This window comes from Coenobita brevimanus, chromosome 78 (genome assembly GCF_032717465.1).
Source record: "Coenobita brevimanus isolate Jiangsu-jjx chromosome 78, ASM3271746v2, whole genome shotgun sequence".
Lineage (NCBI taxonomy): Eukaryota > Metazoa > Arthropoda > Malacostraca > Decapoda > Coenobitidae > Coenobita > Coenobita brevimanus.
In genome coordinates, this window is record NC_137031.1 from 15,760,519 (window position 1) to 15,777,480 (window position 16,962).

General features: G+C 39.5%; 1 protein-coding gene across 1 annotated transcript in view; it reads right to left on the bottom strand.

Annotated features, from left to right (window-relative positions):
* Positions 1-16,962, bottom strand: part of LOC145408709 (adhesion molecule nephrin-like) — a 329,089-nt gene that overhangs the window by 94,997 nt on the left and 217,130 nt on the right. The window contains exon 10 of the mRNA XM_080279376.1: positions 13,350-13,589. Coding sequence (XP_080135502.1) covers positions 13,350-13,589 — 240 coding nt within the window. The remainder of the gene's footprint in view (positions 1-13,349; positions 13,590-16,962) is intronic.

Below are 16,962 nucleotides of genomic sequence, written 5' to 3' on the forward strand. Positions count from 1 at the left end.
GAGAGTCCTGTCTCATGTAGAATGTGGTTGGGGTGAACGTCTGTCAGTATGCATAACTTTTGTGTTCCTAAGTCAAACTTTATAGCCATTCATAATGGCAATGGTCTGTACCCTTGGAAGCAACTGCCTAGTGAGAGGCAGCCCTCAGTGGTTGCACCATACGAAATACATGAAGTAACTAAAGGTTTACCACTGTGCAAAATATAATATTCCTACATTTAAAATGATGGCAGTACATAACGGTTCTGGCCAGGAGCCCTGGGGGACCCCCCCTTCCTTCCGGTAGAGGGTGGCTTATATTGGGTCTCACTTTGCATAAAACTTGGCTCAAGCAAAGGTCTAACATTGTGCAAAATTTCATGTCCCATTTAAAAAAAATGAAAGAAAAATGGTCGTGTTCAACAGTGCTGGGTTTGATATCAAGACCTATGGAGGTTCAACCTTTCCTAAAGTGTTGCCAGGATAAACAGTTACAAAAAGTTAAAATTTCACATTTGTATGTTAAAAACAATGACCCTGCACAGTGGACATGACCATGATTGACAGAGGTTGCTCTCCCACCAGTGAGGAATAGACTTCAGGTTCTCACAGTGCTTATGACGTACCCCCTGGGATAGGGGGGTTTTCAAGAATACTCCCCCAGTATCCCTGCTTGTCGTACGAGGCGACTAAAAGGGTTGGCGGAGGGTTAGTGCCCCTCCCCGGAAAACAGCAAACTAAAAAGACAAACAAGAAGCCTCGGACAAGGACTGATCAAAAGATGACGACCAAGGACAGGACAACGGACATGGTACGGATTGCAACATGGAATGTAAGGGGTGCGAATGATGAGGTGAAAGAGAGAGAAATTGTCCAGGTGCTTGACGGTGCAAAAGTGGATGTATGTGGAGAGGTGAGAGTGTGAGTATGGATGGGGTATATGTGCAGGAGTACGTGAGAATGAGAGGGCAAAAGAAGGAGTGTGTATTGTTGTGAGAAAAAGATGGAAAAAGAACATAAAAGAGTAGGGATCAGTTGGGTCAAGGATTGTGTGGGTAAGATTGAAGTTGGGATACAAATGAGGGCGACTGTGTCGTGTATGCGCCAAAGCAAGATCGTGCAAGCAGAGTGAGAGAAGAGTTCTGGACAAATGTGGAGGTGTGCATGGAAAAGTTTGGAAGGAATGAGAGAGTGTTTTTGATCGGTGATATGAATGGTAAAGTAGGGAATGTGAAGGTGGATGGAATAGTTGGTAAGTGGGGTGTGCCTGCTGAGACAGATGAGAATGGCAGTGCGTTAGTGGACATTTGTGCCGGGAGGGGGTTGGTGATAACCAATACCCTCTTCAGGCAAAAAATGATCCACAGGTATACATGGAGAGTGATGAGAAGGGTGGGTGGTGAACTGAATGAAAGAAAGGCAATGATTGATTATGTGTGTGTGGATGAAAGGATGCGAAGACATGTAATGGATGCAAGAGCTTAAAGAGGTTGGGCGAGTGGACTTTCTGACCACTACTTGGTGGTGGCCAGAATCAAGATCCAAGTAAGATGGAGAAATAGAAGAAGGGAAGGACGGGAAGAAGGAGGGTGGAGGGGTTACAAGAGGATGAGAAAAAGGCAGAATATAAAGAGAGAAGTGGAGGAACGATTGGGTAAATTTGAACTGGAGCAGATGGGGGACGTGGAAGGTGTGTGCAGGATACTCACAGAAGAAATATGTGCAGCATGTGATGTGGTGTGTGGGGTGAAGAGAAGATGGAGGGGGATGCAAGGAAGAGCGTGGTGGAATGAAGAGGTGACACTGGCTGTGGCACAAAAGAAGAAAGCATACAATGAATGGATAAGAAATAGGGGCGTGGAAGAAACTGAGAGGCAAAAGAGAGAGTTATATGTAGAAAGGAAAAGAGAGGTGAAAAGATTAGTAAGAGAGAGTAAGAAGAGAGTGGATGAGGAATTTGGATGGAATTTGAGTGTAAAGTGGAAGGACTGTAAGAAAATGATCTGGAAAGAGGTGAAGAGAGTAAGACAGGGTGGCAGTGAAGTTAGAAGGGGAGTGAAAGATAAAAATGGTAGATTACTAGTGGAGAAGGGAGAAAAAGTGAGCAGATGGAGAGAACACTTTAACGAATCGCTGAACAAAGAATATGGAAGTAATGCGAGTATAAGTGGCTGGGGAATGACTGGGAGAAGGAGGGATGTGAGAAGACAGGAAGAGATCAGTAGGATAGAAGTTGAGGAAGCAATGAAGAAAGTCAAATTGGGGAAAGCCCCAGCAATTGATGGAGTGAGTGGTGAAATGCTGAAGTATGGGGGAGAGATAGTAGTAGAATGGATGTGGAAGATGTGCAGATTGGCCTGGGAGGAACGTAGAGTTCCGGAGGATTGGAAGTCAGGTATAATTATTCCCTTGTACAAAGGAAAATGGGAAACAGAAGTGTGTGGTAATCATAGGGGCATTTGTCTTCTTAGTGTAATAGGAAAAGTGTATGGTAGGATACTTATTGAGAGTTAGGGAAATAACACAGGAAATAGTTGGAGAAGAACAGGGAGGCTTTAGGAGGGGAAGAGGTCGTGTAGATCAGATATTTATTCTTAGATCTTTAGCAGAAAAGTTTCTAGAGAGAGGAAAGAAGTTGTATGGGCCTTCATGGATTTGGAGAAAGCATATGACAGGGTGGATAGACAAGGATTGTGGAAAGTATTAAGATTATATGGAGAAGATGGGAAGTTGCTGAATGCTGTGAAGAGTATGTACGATGGTGCTAAGGCTGCAGTGCTTGTGGCTGGTGAACGGAGTGAATTTTTCTCTTTGAGGGTTGGGTTGAAACAGGGATGTGTCATGTCTCCATGGTTGTTCAATCTGTACATGAAATGAGGTAATAAAAGAGGTACAAGGTAGGGCAGTGGATGTTGGAGTGGCCCTGGTGCGAGAGGGTAGTGTTTGGAAACTCCCTGTACTGTTGTTTGCAGATGATACTCTGTTGTTGAGTGAAGACGAAAGGGAACTGCAAGGCTTGGTGGATGAGTTTGGGAGAGTGTGTAAGAAACGGAATCTAAAGGTGAATGTAGAGAGTAAAGTTATGGGCTTTGAGAGAGGTGAAGTCAGTGAATGTACAGTGAGGTTGGATGGTGAGGAAATGGAAAATGTGAGTACGTTTAAGTACTTGGGTAGTGTGACGAGTAAGTATGGAAGTTTGGAGGGTGAAGTGCTTGAAAGGGTAAAACAAGGAAGAAAGGTTGCTGGTTCCTTGAAAGCAGTGATAAGAAACAGGGAAGTGAGCATGGAAGTGAAAAAGTTACTACATGACAGTATTGTGATACCAACTGCAACATAATTATGGAAGTGAAGCTTGGACGTTGTTGGAAGGACACAAGGCAAGAGTGAGAGCAGTGGAAATGAGTTAGTTAAGAGAAGCCTGTGGAGTCACATGGAGAGACAGGCTGACAAATGAGAATATCAAGGAGCGTTGTGGTGTGGATGTGGATATGATAGGAAGCGTTAGGAGGAACACACTGAGGTGGTTTGGCCATGTGGAGAGGATGGAGGGTGAGAGACTGACGAAGAGAGTGTATGTGAGTGAGGGGGAGGGGGGGGGAGCGGGATGGGGACGCCGAGGATGAGACAGAGGGATGAGGTGGAGAGGTATATGAGAAAGGGGGGTGTGAGTTGGAAGCAGGGCAGTGAAATGGCGGGGGACAAGGCGACGTAGAGGCGATTTGTTTGTGGCCACCCCGTACGGGAATGAGGCGTCTGGAATATATATATATATATATATATATATATATATATATATATATATATATACAGGTATATATATAAGGTAGGTAGACAGATAGATAGATAGATACGGTCGAGTCTGGCGGTTTTGGTTGGAGCCACCGGACTACTTGGGGATCCATCCCTGATTGAATTCTGGCTCCAGTGGAGATCTACTACGGTGCGAAATTTTATTTTCCTGGCACCTCTCTCAGTAGGCCCAGATCTTCCGCTTCAAAGAAGTACAGTAACTCGGGGAGTGAGTAAGTGAGGAAGTGAGTGAGTCAAACAGTTAGGTAGGAACACTTTATTTGGCAGCCCACATTGATGAGGAATTAAAAATATGTTAACATTATGAATTAAGGTTTCATTATTATGAAACTCCAGTAATTCTGCATCAAGGACTACAAAGCTCGTTATTCCACTCCATGTAATTGTTTAGGGATGGAAATTTACATACATATTTACAGTGTCAACTGAGTATTTTTGTTATTTGCCAATTCATCCTCACTCACATTAATAATATCTGTTGGGATTCACCGTGTATCACTGGCTTCCCAAATATGTGGTTTGTGATATAAATAACTGTATATACTATTCAAAGATGAACAGCCTATGAATACTGTTCTGCACTGAATGACGAATACTATTCTCCAAATTTATTCTTAGACTTATTGGGCAGACTTTTGCCTAAATTCATAACGGCCGAGACCTTGTCTGGAAAAAAAAAAAAAAGAAAAAAGAAAAAGAAAAATGGTGTACTTTCCAAGTGTGGCATCGGAGTTCTATATGAGCAACATTCACAACACAAGAATTATATTTAAAAAATGCAAAAGTAATGGGTGACAATAAAGCCAGAAGATTTCTGTGTGTCTACCGTGCTGGGAGTACTGTACTCGTAAATAGTTTCCGGTGCATTCACTTTGCGCTTCTGATGCCCTAATAGAACGAGTTTTGATGTTACGCGAATATTTAGGTTCCCAGGCAGTAGTGTCGAGATCAATTGCATTTGCTCAGTTCCTTCATTGCTGTTGTTGTTGTTGTTCCTCTTCCTCCTCTTCTTGTTCTTCTTCTCCTTCTTCTTCATCTTCTTCTTTTTCTTTTTTACTTTCTTCCAACCAATCATGTTTCACTTTGGTGTAATTTTTTTTTTCCAACAGTTTTCACGGCTACAGTTTTCCATAAGCAGGATTGGAAAAAAAACGCTGATGGATTTTCATGATTTCAATAGATTTTTAAAAACTTTTATGAAGACATCTGCTTGTACTAAACCTGTGCCATGCTAAGTGAAACCATTTTTTGGTATCACACATTCATTTCCCAAAAGTAGCTATTTATTAAAGGCTTTCTTGATTGGAGCACTTGACTCCTTAAAATCAAAAGTAGACCTTAATAGTTTAATTAGACATGATAAGCTAAAATACATGATTACAGAGAAACAGAATAGGAACTTCAATCAAAAATGATACATTAATATGTTGTACTTGAATCCTTACAAAACAGAACTTAAACAGACAATTCAAAACACAGGAATTCTTACAAAGATAAATAGAACTTAAAATTGGTATAAACTTGACTTCTTAAAGGAAAATATTGTCGAGAAGTGGGATTTGCTTGATTGGAAGCACTTGAAGGGTCTCAGTATTTTTCAGTTATGAGTGAGAGTTGTCAGTTAGCCTGTTGTGTTACGAGTGAGAGTTGTCAGTTAGCCTGCTGTTTGTGTGTGTGTGTGTGTTTTTTTTTTTATGTGTCCGACTCTGGGCATAGGCTTCACAGCCTGCTTTCAAGGCCCAGTAGTCCTCCTACATACCGCACACCTCTACATGTCACCACTTCGGCGCTAACACCCACCGTCCATATTGAATACATGCTAGGGCTGTCTCGTACAGGACTGGTGTGAAGGTATTTTGTAAATTCTACATTAGTTTTTTTTTTTCTCTCTCTCTCTGTAATGTTTTATTTATGTCATTGTTAAAACATGTAATTTTATCTTTGTATGCTACATAATTTCCAGTGGTATCTAACATAACGATACTCTGGATGTTTTAGACGTCACCGAGTTGGTAACTGTTGCCCTTTCGAGAGTGTAATAGAATTCTGGAGAAGTAGGGAAGGCTATTCTAGGAGGTGGAACAGCCTAGGGTAGTCAGTTTTGTTTGAGTTGTTTGAGTATAGTTCAGTGTTAGTGCAGATTGTATAGCTCCCATACTTGTGAAAACAGTGAAGTTGACAAGCATTAAGAGTGATTCTTTGGCAAATAAAGACAGTGAACGCAAGAAACCAGTGTTTATTTGCGACGCCTGTGCTGATCTTGTGTATTGTACACTGAAAGGATGACCATAGGAAGAACAACTCACTGGGCAACATCCTACCTTTACTGAACTACTGCTGTTGGAGCCTGTGGAGGTGTTGGACGGGGATGTAACAGTATAACATTAGAACTTAAGTACCAGCATGATAAAGTACTTCTTGCAAATACAAGTACTGTAAGACTTTCAAGTTGAGAAAAGGTGAAAAATTAATATCAATATGCTTAAAAAAAAAAAAAAAAAAAAAGTAGAGCTTGAAACAAACTTTAAAAATGGAATTATGTCATTCAGCAGATATGCATCAGATTTTTAATTTTAGTATCTGATACAACAAATAGAAAGGGAAACTTCTGGCCCTTCAGGCAACTTCTCGGAAGTGAATCCCGTGTAAAACTTAAATTTTCATACATCAGTTGACCGAGAAATAAAATATAAAAACAATTAAGAATTGTACAATTTGGATACCTGCAACAAATACTTTAATTATTGACATTGTGTTTAATGCAAAAAGCTGTAGCTATTAATCTGACAGTTTGTTTTAATGCTTATGGATAGCAACATGTTTGGAAGCCTTCTCTTTTTCGAGGCGATCTCTGATAATAGAGATTACAAAGCCAAATGCTGAAAAAACTCTTTCACCTCCTGTTGATGATGTGACAGCTGTAAATAACTGCCTAGGAATAATCGATACATTATCTGCTAAGTCATGGGTAAAATTAAGCCATCATGCTAATGGTGATAGAGATTCTACAACATCTTTTCAAAAATAAATATCTTTAAAGGGATTACTTCTTCCATGGAAAGACATTAATATGGAAAGAAATTCTGGAAAGTATCCACACACATTTTTCCACAACGTCTCTTTGCTTTGGAGTCAAACATCTGCCCTGATTCCTTGGGTCTATTACATTTAATCGAAAGCAGGCAGGTGTCAATGCTATATTGATTTTCTTTTCAAATTTATCCATATCCGTCTTATCTGTGAAATAATATTTAATATCAGCTTTCAGTTTCAACCAGATTTTGACGGCATCACTGATCAGTGTAGATTCTCTCTGGACACTATGCAGTGCCACAGCAATAGGTTTAAGTCACTCCAAATGGTCTGCAGCCCTTGTAGCGGATTCTGAAAGGTGTCTGGGTTACGAGAAAATCTGCGAGAACTTTTGTGATGTGCATACGAGGTTTTGAAAAGTGGTATTCTGGAGAGTGTTGTACGACAATCTTAAGACCAACACCAGGTTGCGCCAGCACAAGTGTTGGCCAATCAAAGAGCGGAATGTTTCTCTATTTAAACCGGAGTAACCAATCACAGTACACCGGAGTATGACGTCATAGTGGTAGAAGACGATGTTTCCACACCGCCAGTCATAATTTCCAAGACAGTATTGAAGCAGTGGAAGACCACCAAAATATTATGTACAGAAGGGCAGTGAACTTCTCTGAGGAAGAAATAAGTGCACTGATTCATAATTTTTTCAACATTGTGTCATGTAGGCTATCACCATATTTTGGATGAGTTTCTTCTTAACACTGGCTTGATTAATCAAATTTTTGTGAACATTATATTAATAGGCTATAATTTGTTTGTTGTAAAGGCAATATTAGCCGACAATGCTAGTTTTACCACATATGTCGAAGTAGTACTTGCTCCGTTATAGTATTCTGGCACTGTATTCAACGGTCTGCTGCCACTTGTACTTATTATTTTTTGAATATCGCAACAGTTGTATGCACTTATGGATTAATTGATGCATGATTTAATTCTGAGGATTTGGGGGATGTTTGAGCTACAACATTTGTAAAAATAGGAGAGTTATAAGGCTTACGATGTACTTAGGGCTGCCCCTCTCATGGTGCAACTCTACGAGGAGAACTGACAATGCCTCATAGGGTTTGCGCTCGTTTTCTAGGGCTCCAGAATATGCACTTAAGTGAAAAGTTGCTCTTACGCCCAAAGATGGTGGATTTGCGAGGATTTCTGAGCTTTCAGAATCCGCCCCCTTCTCTTTAACTTTCTTTATGATCACTGTGTTCCTTGCACACTTTCACAAGGATCTCCCAGCGCATTTCTGAGGGCATTAACGGCATTGTCCCTCCTGCTGCTTTATACAGTGATCCAGGGATATGATGATTCCTAAAGCACTTAATTATTTCAGTAATGTGCTATTTTATGTTTCTGATTTGCATGTCTTGTGAAAGCATTTTTAACCCCCCCTGTCCTGGCAGATTTTTCACCAATGACCTCCCCCAATCCTGGCAGATTTTTTTTTGGCTAAAACCTCCGCTTTTTATGAGAATCATCGAAAATTTAGAGAGAAATTGCTCACTTGAGCTTAGAAATGGTGGTACGGATGACCCGACCCTACCCTCACCTGGTACCGTATTCTATCAAGCCCGGCTCCAGAGAAGACGTTTTTTATGGGAGGGGTAACTATTCCAAACCACTCAGAATAGGCAGATATTTATTTATTCGGTACAATGTTTTTTTTGTAGTGTAAGGGTATGTTGGTTTTCACACAGTAATATAGGCGATATAAGCGTTATATCACTCACCAAAAAAATCAATATACTGCACCTTTTTTGGTGATGATACCTCCTCATCATTTCTGATCGTTTCTTCCCCCAATGCCACAAACTTTGTCCTTCACATTGTCATCGATTGGGGAATATTGAATTTTGTACTGTGGCGTGACATGTCTTTACTGGCCAGCTCACTGGTAACAGGTGAATTGCTGAGACAATGGTGCGGGGGGGGGGGCATTGCCCCGGGTAGTGGACGGTGTCCTGCATATACGTACCAAAAATCATGCGCAAAATTTGGAAAATGTTGCAATTGCAGCACATTTATAAACGTCAGTGGGAATCACAGTGACAAAACATTCAGGCACATATGTATGTCAGTGGGATGCGGCGGGTTAAGAGATGAGCAGAGCAACCATATGTTATAATTTGTTAATCTTTTCCTGACTCCTTTCTCATTTTTGCCATATTTGCTGCATTATAAGTTACAAAACTTCACACAATGTATGCAAATTTTTCTTTGGGTTTTAATTGCAGAAAATTCAGTTACTTCTATTACGTAGTCTGCTGTGTGTCTTGTTTCTGCCGTGCCTAAAGATTCAATAAGATATATATTACCATCTGCTGTTAGTCATACATAATACTGGTTCACTGTGAACATTACTCCATCTATCCATACCCATGCAAACTTTTTTTCCAATCAGTTCTTCTGAATACTTCTCAGTCGCTGAGCTGAATGACTGATCCATGAGATACCCTCTGACTTGATGCCTGTTAGGTGGAATATAACCTATTCGTAACATTCTAATCATTTTGACAAACTGTTCACGCTCCACTGCTCGGAAGGAAGTATTTGTAGCACATATGTAATTAGCTATTTGTTGATTGAAAGCCGTTTTTTCTGTTTTGCTAGTTTTCACCACAAAACTTGTTCTTTTGTGGTCAGTAGAACCTTTCCTTCAATTACTGAACTGAAAGGAAGGAGCAGCAGCTAACCTGTCCTGTATATGAGCTACTAATGATGTTTGATTTGAATACGAGGTGCTAGGCAGAGATGAAGAAAGCTCTGATCAAGCGGTCAACTCTGCTTCGTCAGGTAGGCTACAGGGGTATCTGAATGTAGACAAATTTGAACAAATTAACAGAATGTATATTGTGGTCGTTTCAAGAACAGTAGGCTGCCCCTGTCTAAATATGGTGTTGGGTATCGGTATAAGAAGCTGCATGTGTATTGTAATTATAAAAAGCTGATAATTTTCATAAATAATCATGGTTTTGTATATCAAGTTCCAACACTTAACATGATCATATTACTAAAGTACGGTGCTATTAGTCTTGATCAAGAAGTTCATTAGGAAAGCCTGATGTTGATACCAGATTACACACACACACACACACACACACACACACACACACACACACACACACACTCACTCGTATACTGTACAGTGGGGGTCGGCAACGTTTTGAGTCCAATGTGCCAGTTTTCAATTACTGCCAGATATTTTACGGCCTTGCGTGCCAGCTGCACTTTTCGTATGAAGTATGCTGATATTGGTATATTTTAATTATATATATATATATATATATATATATATATATATATATTTGTGTGTGTGTGTGTGTGTGTGTGTGTGTGTCCGACTCTGGGCATAAGTTTCACAGCCTGCTCCCAAGGCTCAGTAGTCCTCCTACAATCCATACACCTCTACATGCCACCACTTCGGCACTACCACCCACCACCCATATTGAATACATGCTAGGACTGTCTCATACAGGACTGGTGTATTGGTATTAGCGGGGGTATTTTTGCAACATGTCGGCGGGTCTTCTGGTAGATCAGTAAAGTCTGATTTAATGAAATTCAAATCCTTAAACAGTTCCCTGACCCAGCGGGGATTTGAACCTGGGTCCGGCAGGAATACAGGCCACCTCTCTACCGACTGGAGGAACACATTAAACGCGTGTGTACAAATGTTTTTTAGGTTCCAGGCCGGGCTAGAATGCAGATACCTTAGCTTTTATCACACCATGGTGTAGTGGTGCCAGTGTCTGACTTTCAGCTAAGAGTCCCGGATTCGATTCCCGGCCAGGAGCGTAAAAAACATTTGTACACACGCGTGTAATGTGTGTCTCTTCAACATATTAAGAGTCTCGTGTTCTGGCTAGGGTAAATAAAAATTACTCTGTCACTTTGCCGAGTTGCTTGAGTCTAAGCGAAAATCCTGATGTGTTGATAATGAAATATATCCTTCCATAACGGATTTATTTTTAAGGAATTTATGTGGCTTGGTATTCATCACACCATGGCGTAGTGGTAACAGTATCTGACTTTTTTACCTAGAGGACTCGGGTTCGATTCTCGGCCTGAAGCATAAAAAACACGAGTGTGTATATATATATATATATATATATATATATATATTTTTTTCAGGAATTACATATATACATATATATATATATATATATATATATATATATATATATTCAGGAATTACATATATATATATATAAATATATATATATATATATATATATATATATATATATATATATATATATGTATATAATTTTTTCTAGAATTACACGGTATATATGTTTCTTTCCTTTGAAAATATCACTAAAAAATTAAGGAATAAGGATGCCTTGATACTGTTACTAATAAATAATAAAAAAAAGCATAGCCTACTTTCGCAAAAAGTGAGATGGAGAAAGTCTGACTGTGTGGGACGCAGGAGGTGAGGGAGAGGTGTCAGTGTGGGACGTAAGGAGCGAGGGACAGGCGTAAAAGACTGCAATGTGGTTAGAGGGTTAGAGAGAGGTGTAACGGTGTGTGTGACAGGTAGGGAGTGAGGGAGAGGTGTGACAGTGTGGGAGGTAGAGTGTGACTGTCTAGAAAGACAGGAGTGAGGGACTGGAATAAAACTGTTAAGAGGCAGGGAGCAAAGGAGAGGTGAGGCGGTGTGGGAGGTTTGATGTGAGGAGAGGTGTGACAATGTCTGGGAAGTCGGGAGTAAGGGACAGGAGTACCAGAAGCTGCTAACTGCTGAGGCTATAGGCTATCAACAATTTAAAAATACTTTACCTTCTTGAAATGGATTGATGGTTTGTGTTTGTTTGACAAGTTTCTAGACGCTTCTTCATTCTTGATACAAAGAATTTTTTGTTTGCATTTTCTATATTTGGCTCTGAAACCTGTGCCTTTGGGAATTTTATCAAAAGAGTACCATACTGGGCCCTACTTCCTCCCACTTGCTGCAGTGCATCCATTAGGCATAATTTTATATCAAAGATTAGATAAAGGAATTTAAAAAATAATAATGTGAATGGAAAGAGGGAGTAAATAAATGCACCACAGGCTAGCAGTGTGTGTCAGATACTGATGAAAGTTGCCAATTTGTCTTTTATATTACGTCAAATCTCGACCATAATCAATAGACTGAATCATGTTACTGTGTATTCAAAGAAGAGTTGAGCTTATATGTCATGAGCGAACATAATCACACTTATTGTATTATCAGCCAAACAGCATTCATTCCTCTGTTTAACATCTGAATATTTGCCTTGTAACAGAAGGCAGTGGTTCACTGGTGCCTGACATGATACAGGATCAGTAAAAACGAAGAGTACAGGACAAGCAGACTTGATGCATCTATGCAATACTCATCGATCACATTCTCTCTCTCTCTCTCTCTCTCTCTCTCTCTCTCTCTCAACGAATTTTAACAAAGCCATCTTGATTTATATTACGATTTTTCAGTCTGATTTAAATCGGTTTAAATCATGTGATTTAAATCATTTGATTTAAATGAAAATAACCCTGTCCATAAACATATATATATATATATATATATATATATATATATATATATATATATATATATATATATATATATATATATATATATATATATATATGAGAGAGAGAGATTTATGAGGATGAAGGTTGAACTACACACACAAATTTTGCGATTCTCCGGCAGTCCATTATAATTAGGCATTATGTCAATTTGCACAGAACTGTGTCAATGTACTGTAATTGTTTGGTGACCATCCTGCAGTCCTTTGTGGAGATATTGGCAGAATTCAGAGTTTGAAGCTGTTTGAGTCTAAGATAATATAAAGGAGTTCAATGCACCACACATGTAAATGAAAAATGGACTTAAAATAAGGACAAATATTTAACGCAACAGACTCATTGTTTTTAATGAAGGAGCTAGAAGAGAAATATTCTTGGTTTTTGCGTTTGCTTCTTTGTTTACGTTGAAGCACATATATCGTGACAAAGTATATAAAAATTATGCCAGAAAGACTTTTCCTTGTTAAGAACAGTCGTATTTTAGAAAAAAAAAAAAAAAAAAAAAGCGTGCAATCCCGTAACGCCTGAAAAAGTAAGACGAAAAGCATGGAACATGAGAATTTGGAATCCTTTTTAAATATTTCGTCATTGAGAGGGCATTACCATGTTAGTAACGATACTGAAGTCTTCTTAGGCCAGTGAGTGAATGTAACAGTTCATAATATAATAGAAACAGTCAGTGAAAAGTTTTTTGGTGGGGAAATTTGTGTCACACTATGACACTGCAACAATCAGCCTCCTTACATGTCTGGAGTTGTTACTACCATCTTGAACAGAGTAACAAATCACTTTAATATGAAGAAATGAGTGTCACACACACACACACACACACACACACACACACACACACACACACACACACACACGACCACAGAGAGAGAGAGAGAGAGAGAGAGAGAGAGAGGGGGGGGGGAGCTCACCTGAGGTAAGGAGCACCTGGCTCCCCGGTATCCTATGAGAAGTGATGGAGTTGTTGAAGACCCATGAGTACTTTATTGATGGTGGAGACGCCCTCACCTGGCACTTCACCTTCACCTCCTGACCCAGCCCAGTTGCCACCACCCTCGTCTTCTTCATGCTCCTGCTCCCTACCTCATTCACACTCTCCATCTCGCTGCCTTCTTCTCCGTCTTTGTCTTCATTGTAGCATACAGGGGCATCTGAGACAGCAGAACATATATTTTTTTTTTAATGCTCGTAACATTAGACAAACAGAACTTTACAGCTTACTTATCGTTGCACACCCTATTGCCAAACAGTATTAGAGATGATCTTAAGACAAAAAGAAATTCCTGTAAATAGCAATTTTGTTCTTTTATTTGGCACAATACCCCTCTCTCGTATTATTTTGTCCTCGTGTTGTTTTTAGTTCATTTCCTTTTTCCTTTTCCCTCATTTAGATTAAATATTCGCGGTTGAAACATCACAAAAATTTTTCATCACATAATTTCGGGAATACATGTCAGTGTCAGTTGAGATATACATCTGTTACATGTTATAATGGAAGACGTGATCTGAAGCACTTCCAAATGAGACCAATAAGATATATATTGAATGTGGCAAATACAACGAAGAAAATCCTAGCAGACAGCTACCATAAAATGTGAAGTCGGGTGAAAAAAACCGTTATATCTTGTATAAAATTTAACCCGTCCTCATTATGTTTATATTACCCATAAAGGAACTCATTTCACAATTTTCCCAAAACTGCCAGAAACAGTGGACATGTTTATCCATTTGTAATTATAGTCACACCTGATGAGAATATGCCGCCGAAACTTGGGCAACATGCCAGGGCAGTGGATGGGTTAGTTATTATACAGGTATAGTTTACGGTTCTTTGCTGACATACCCTCAGGACACCATATAACAACGTCTTCTATGATAAGTTTAGTGTAATATGTTTCACCTCATCCACCTTCTCTGTTGCTAAGTATATAATTTTTTCTTCGTTTCTGCTTTCATCTTGCTCTTATAGCTCTCCTTATCCGACATCCTTTCCCCTTCCCTTTGTAATGAAGTAGTCACTTGATTAATGTTCTTAAGTAGCTTTGAGGGATAGTTCTTTTAAAAGTCAGATATTTCAACATTTACTCAGTTACTGTTTCTATCACTATTACTCCAGTATAAAAAAAAATCATTACCGAATCCGTTGAGCTTCCGAAATTTTGGTGTACGTGGCATCATCGCTGTTTGGTACAATACCCAAAGAAGTAGGAGCAATTGGATATTGCAACTCCTGCTCCCTTTGATTTATCTAATGACCAATATTTTTAATTCGTCCATTGCTTTTGACATGCTACTGATTTTCTCAAAATCGAATTATTTTCTTGCCTGGCCCTCAACCTTCCCCCCACCCCCACCCCCCCAAAAGGTCTAATTCGAATAAAAATGAGTTGAACAGGTTCTGTGTTCTCAATATCGAATATCTTCATCCTACTGTAGACTGACCCTTAATCAGCCCATCAGTTCTGCTCCAGCTAGAATAAAAAGTTGCTTTGAGGTCAAACATTTGACCTTAACCTGTGACCCTGACCTCTGACTAATTGTTCACAAAATCGAATCCACCCATCCATGTCAAAGACTGAACTCTGCCATAATGTTTTAACTAAACTGGATTAAAAAAGAAAAAAAAAAACGGTGACATAATTATGTCATTTGACTTTTACGTATGAACTATTGTTCTGAATAAAATTTCAACCGTCTGCTTTACCATCGAGTATTCCACCACTGTTTTCTGGTTATCCTGTTGACACAGAGATGCAAATGGGTTGAACTTTGACCTTGCCCTGTAATCGTGGCCTTTGACTGACTGCTCTCAAAATCGGCCACCTTCCTCCTTGGCTTACCCTTAACCATTCCACTCACTTCGAAGTGAATCCTTGTGACCATGACGTTTGACTGATTGTTCTCAACCTCGAACCTGTAACGTTTCCATTAAGTTTGGTCTAAATCAGATAAAAAGTGTTCACATTGACCTAATCATGTAATCTGGCATTTGAATTTTATTATTCTCAAAAACAAAGATTAGTCTCTGAGCAGCTCTTCATCCTTCACTGAGTTTGTTTCAAATGAGATTAATTGTTTTCTTTTATTCACGTACGGGCCAAACTTTGACATTTCCTCTGCTCTTTATCTTTGATCAGTTGTTCCATTTATCGAGCCTATTCGTCTTTGCCTTTTCCTCAACACATTCTCATAGTTCAGGTGATTCGGGACAAAAAATGTTTACACTGACATTGATATAATACTTGTCTTTTGAAATGCTGTTCTTGAAATAAAAGTGTTTTTCCCAATGGGTGACTCTGAATATTTCTACTACGTGTGGTGAATTTAAAGCAAAACTATTTAAACCATACTGTTCACACAGACTGACAGGCAGACGGACAGACAGAGAACCCCCCCACACAAACACAAACACACGTACGTACACACGCACACTTCCAAGCACTGAGTAAAACAACACCTCGCTCACACTGTCTTGGGTGTAAAAATAGTAGTGAATATGGTCATGTAAGCCAAGATTGAGTCTAGTTAAAAACTGGAAGCTACCACATCATTAAAACTTCTTTTGCTGTTAAACCCAATACATGAGTTTGCTCATACCATTTCATCTTGCAGCCAAGATGCCGGTCCAGGCTTCCTTTCAGCTCCATTCTTTATTTACTGCTATGGTCCTGACGATTATTGCATTTACTGACCTACATAAATAGCCATTATTAACTTAAACATATCTGTTATGTGAAACTTTAAATACCTTGGTTAAGTTGTGATATATAAAACGTGTACTCCCAAGATCAGGGAGGAAACTGTATAACTGTATCATCAGATAAAAAAAAAAAAATGTAACTTTCCTTCTTGCTGGTCAAAGGCTTTTAGTCTCATTAACTCTCCTCCTCTTACTGACTCCCTTCAACCTCTGTCTCTTCGCCGCACGGTTGCATCTTTATCCCTTTTCTGTCGCTATTTCAATGGTCACTGCTCCTCTGAACTGTCTGCATGCATTCCTCCACCTCTACGACGGTCGTGTAGCACCCGTCTAGCAGCAAACTCTAATCCCTTTTCTGTCGAACTCTCTAATGCAAGAGTTAACCGTTACTCCCAGTCCATCATTTATGCAACAGGTCAACTCTGGAACTGTCTCCCTCTGTCTGTATTTCCTGCTTCCTGTGACCTCCAGTCTTTCAAACGCAGTGTGTCCAGGCATCTCGAAGTGATCGGATCTTGAATTTGGCTCTCTCTTGTATTTTGTTTTTCTCTTGGAGGCAACTGTTATTGCGGGCTCATGGCCTTTGGTTCCTTCTTCATTGCATTAAAAAAAAAAAAAAAAATGCACGCAAAGCAGAATCAACAAAAAGTATTGGTGTGCACATTTGGCATGAAACAGTTTGGTACCACGGACGATACTTAGTGCAAAAAGTTTGATTTTTCGCTATGCTGTTAAACGTACTGAAATATTTGTATATGTAACATGACTGACATTTTTAGCGACGTTATCATTGAATGGATTTTAAGGTGATCATTCGATAAATC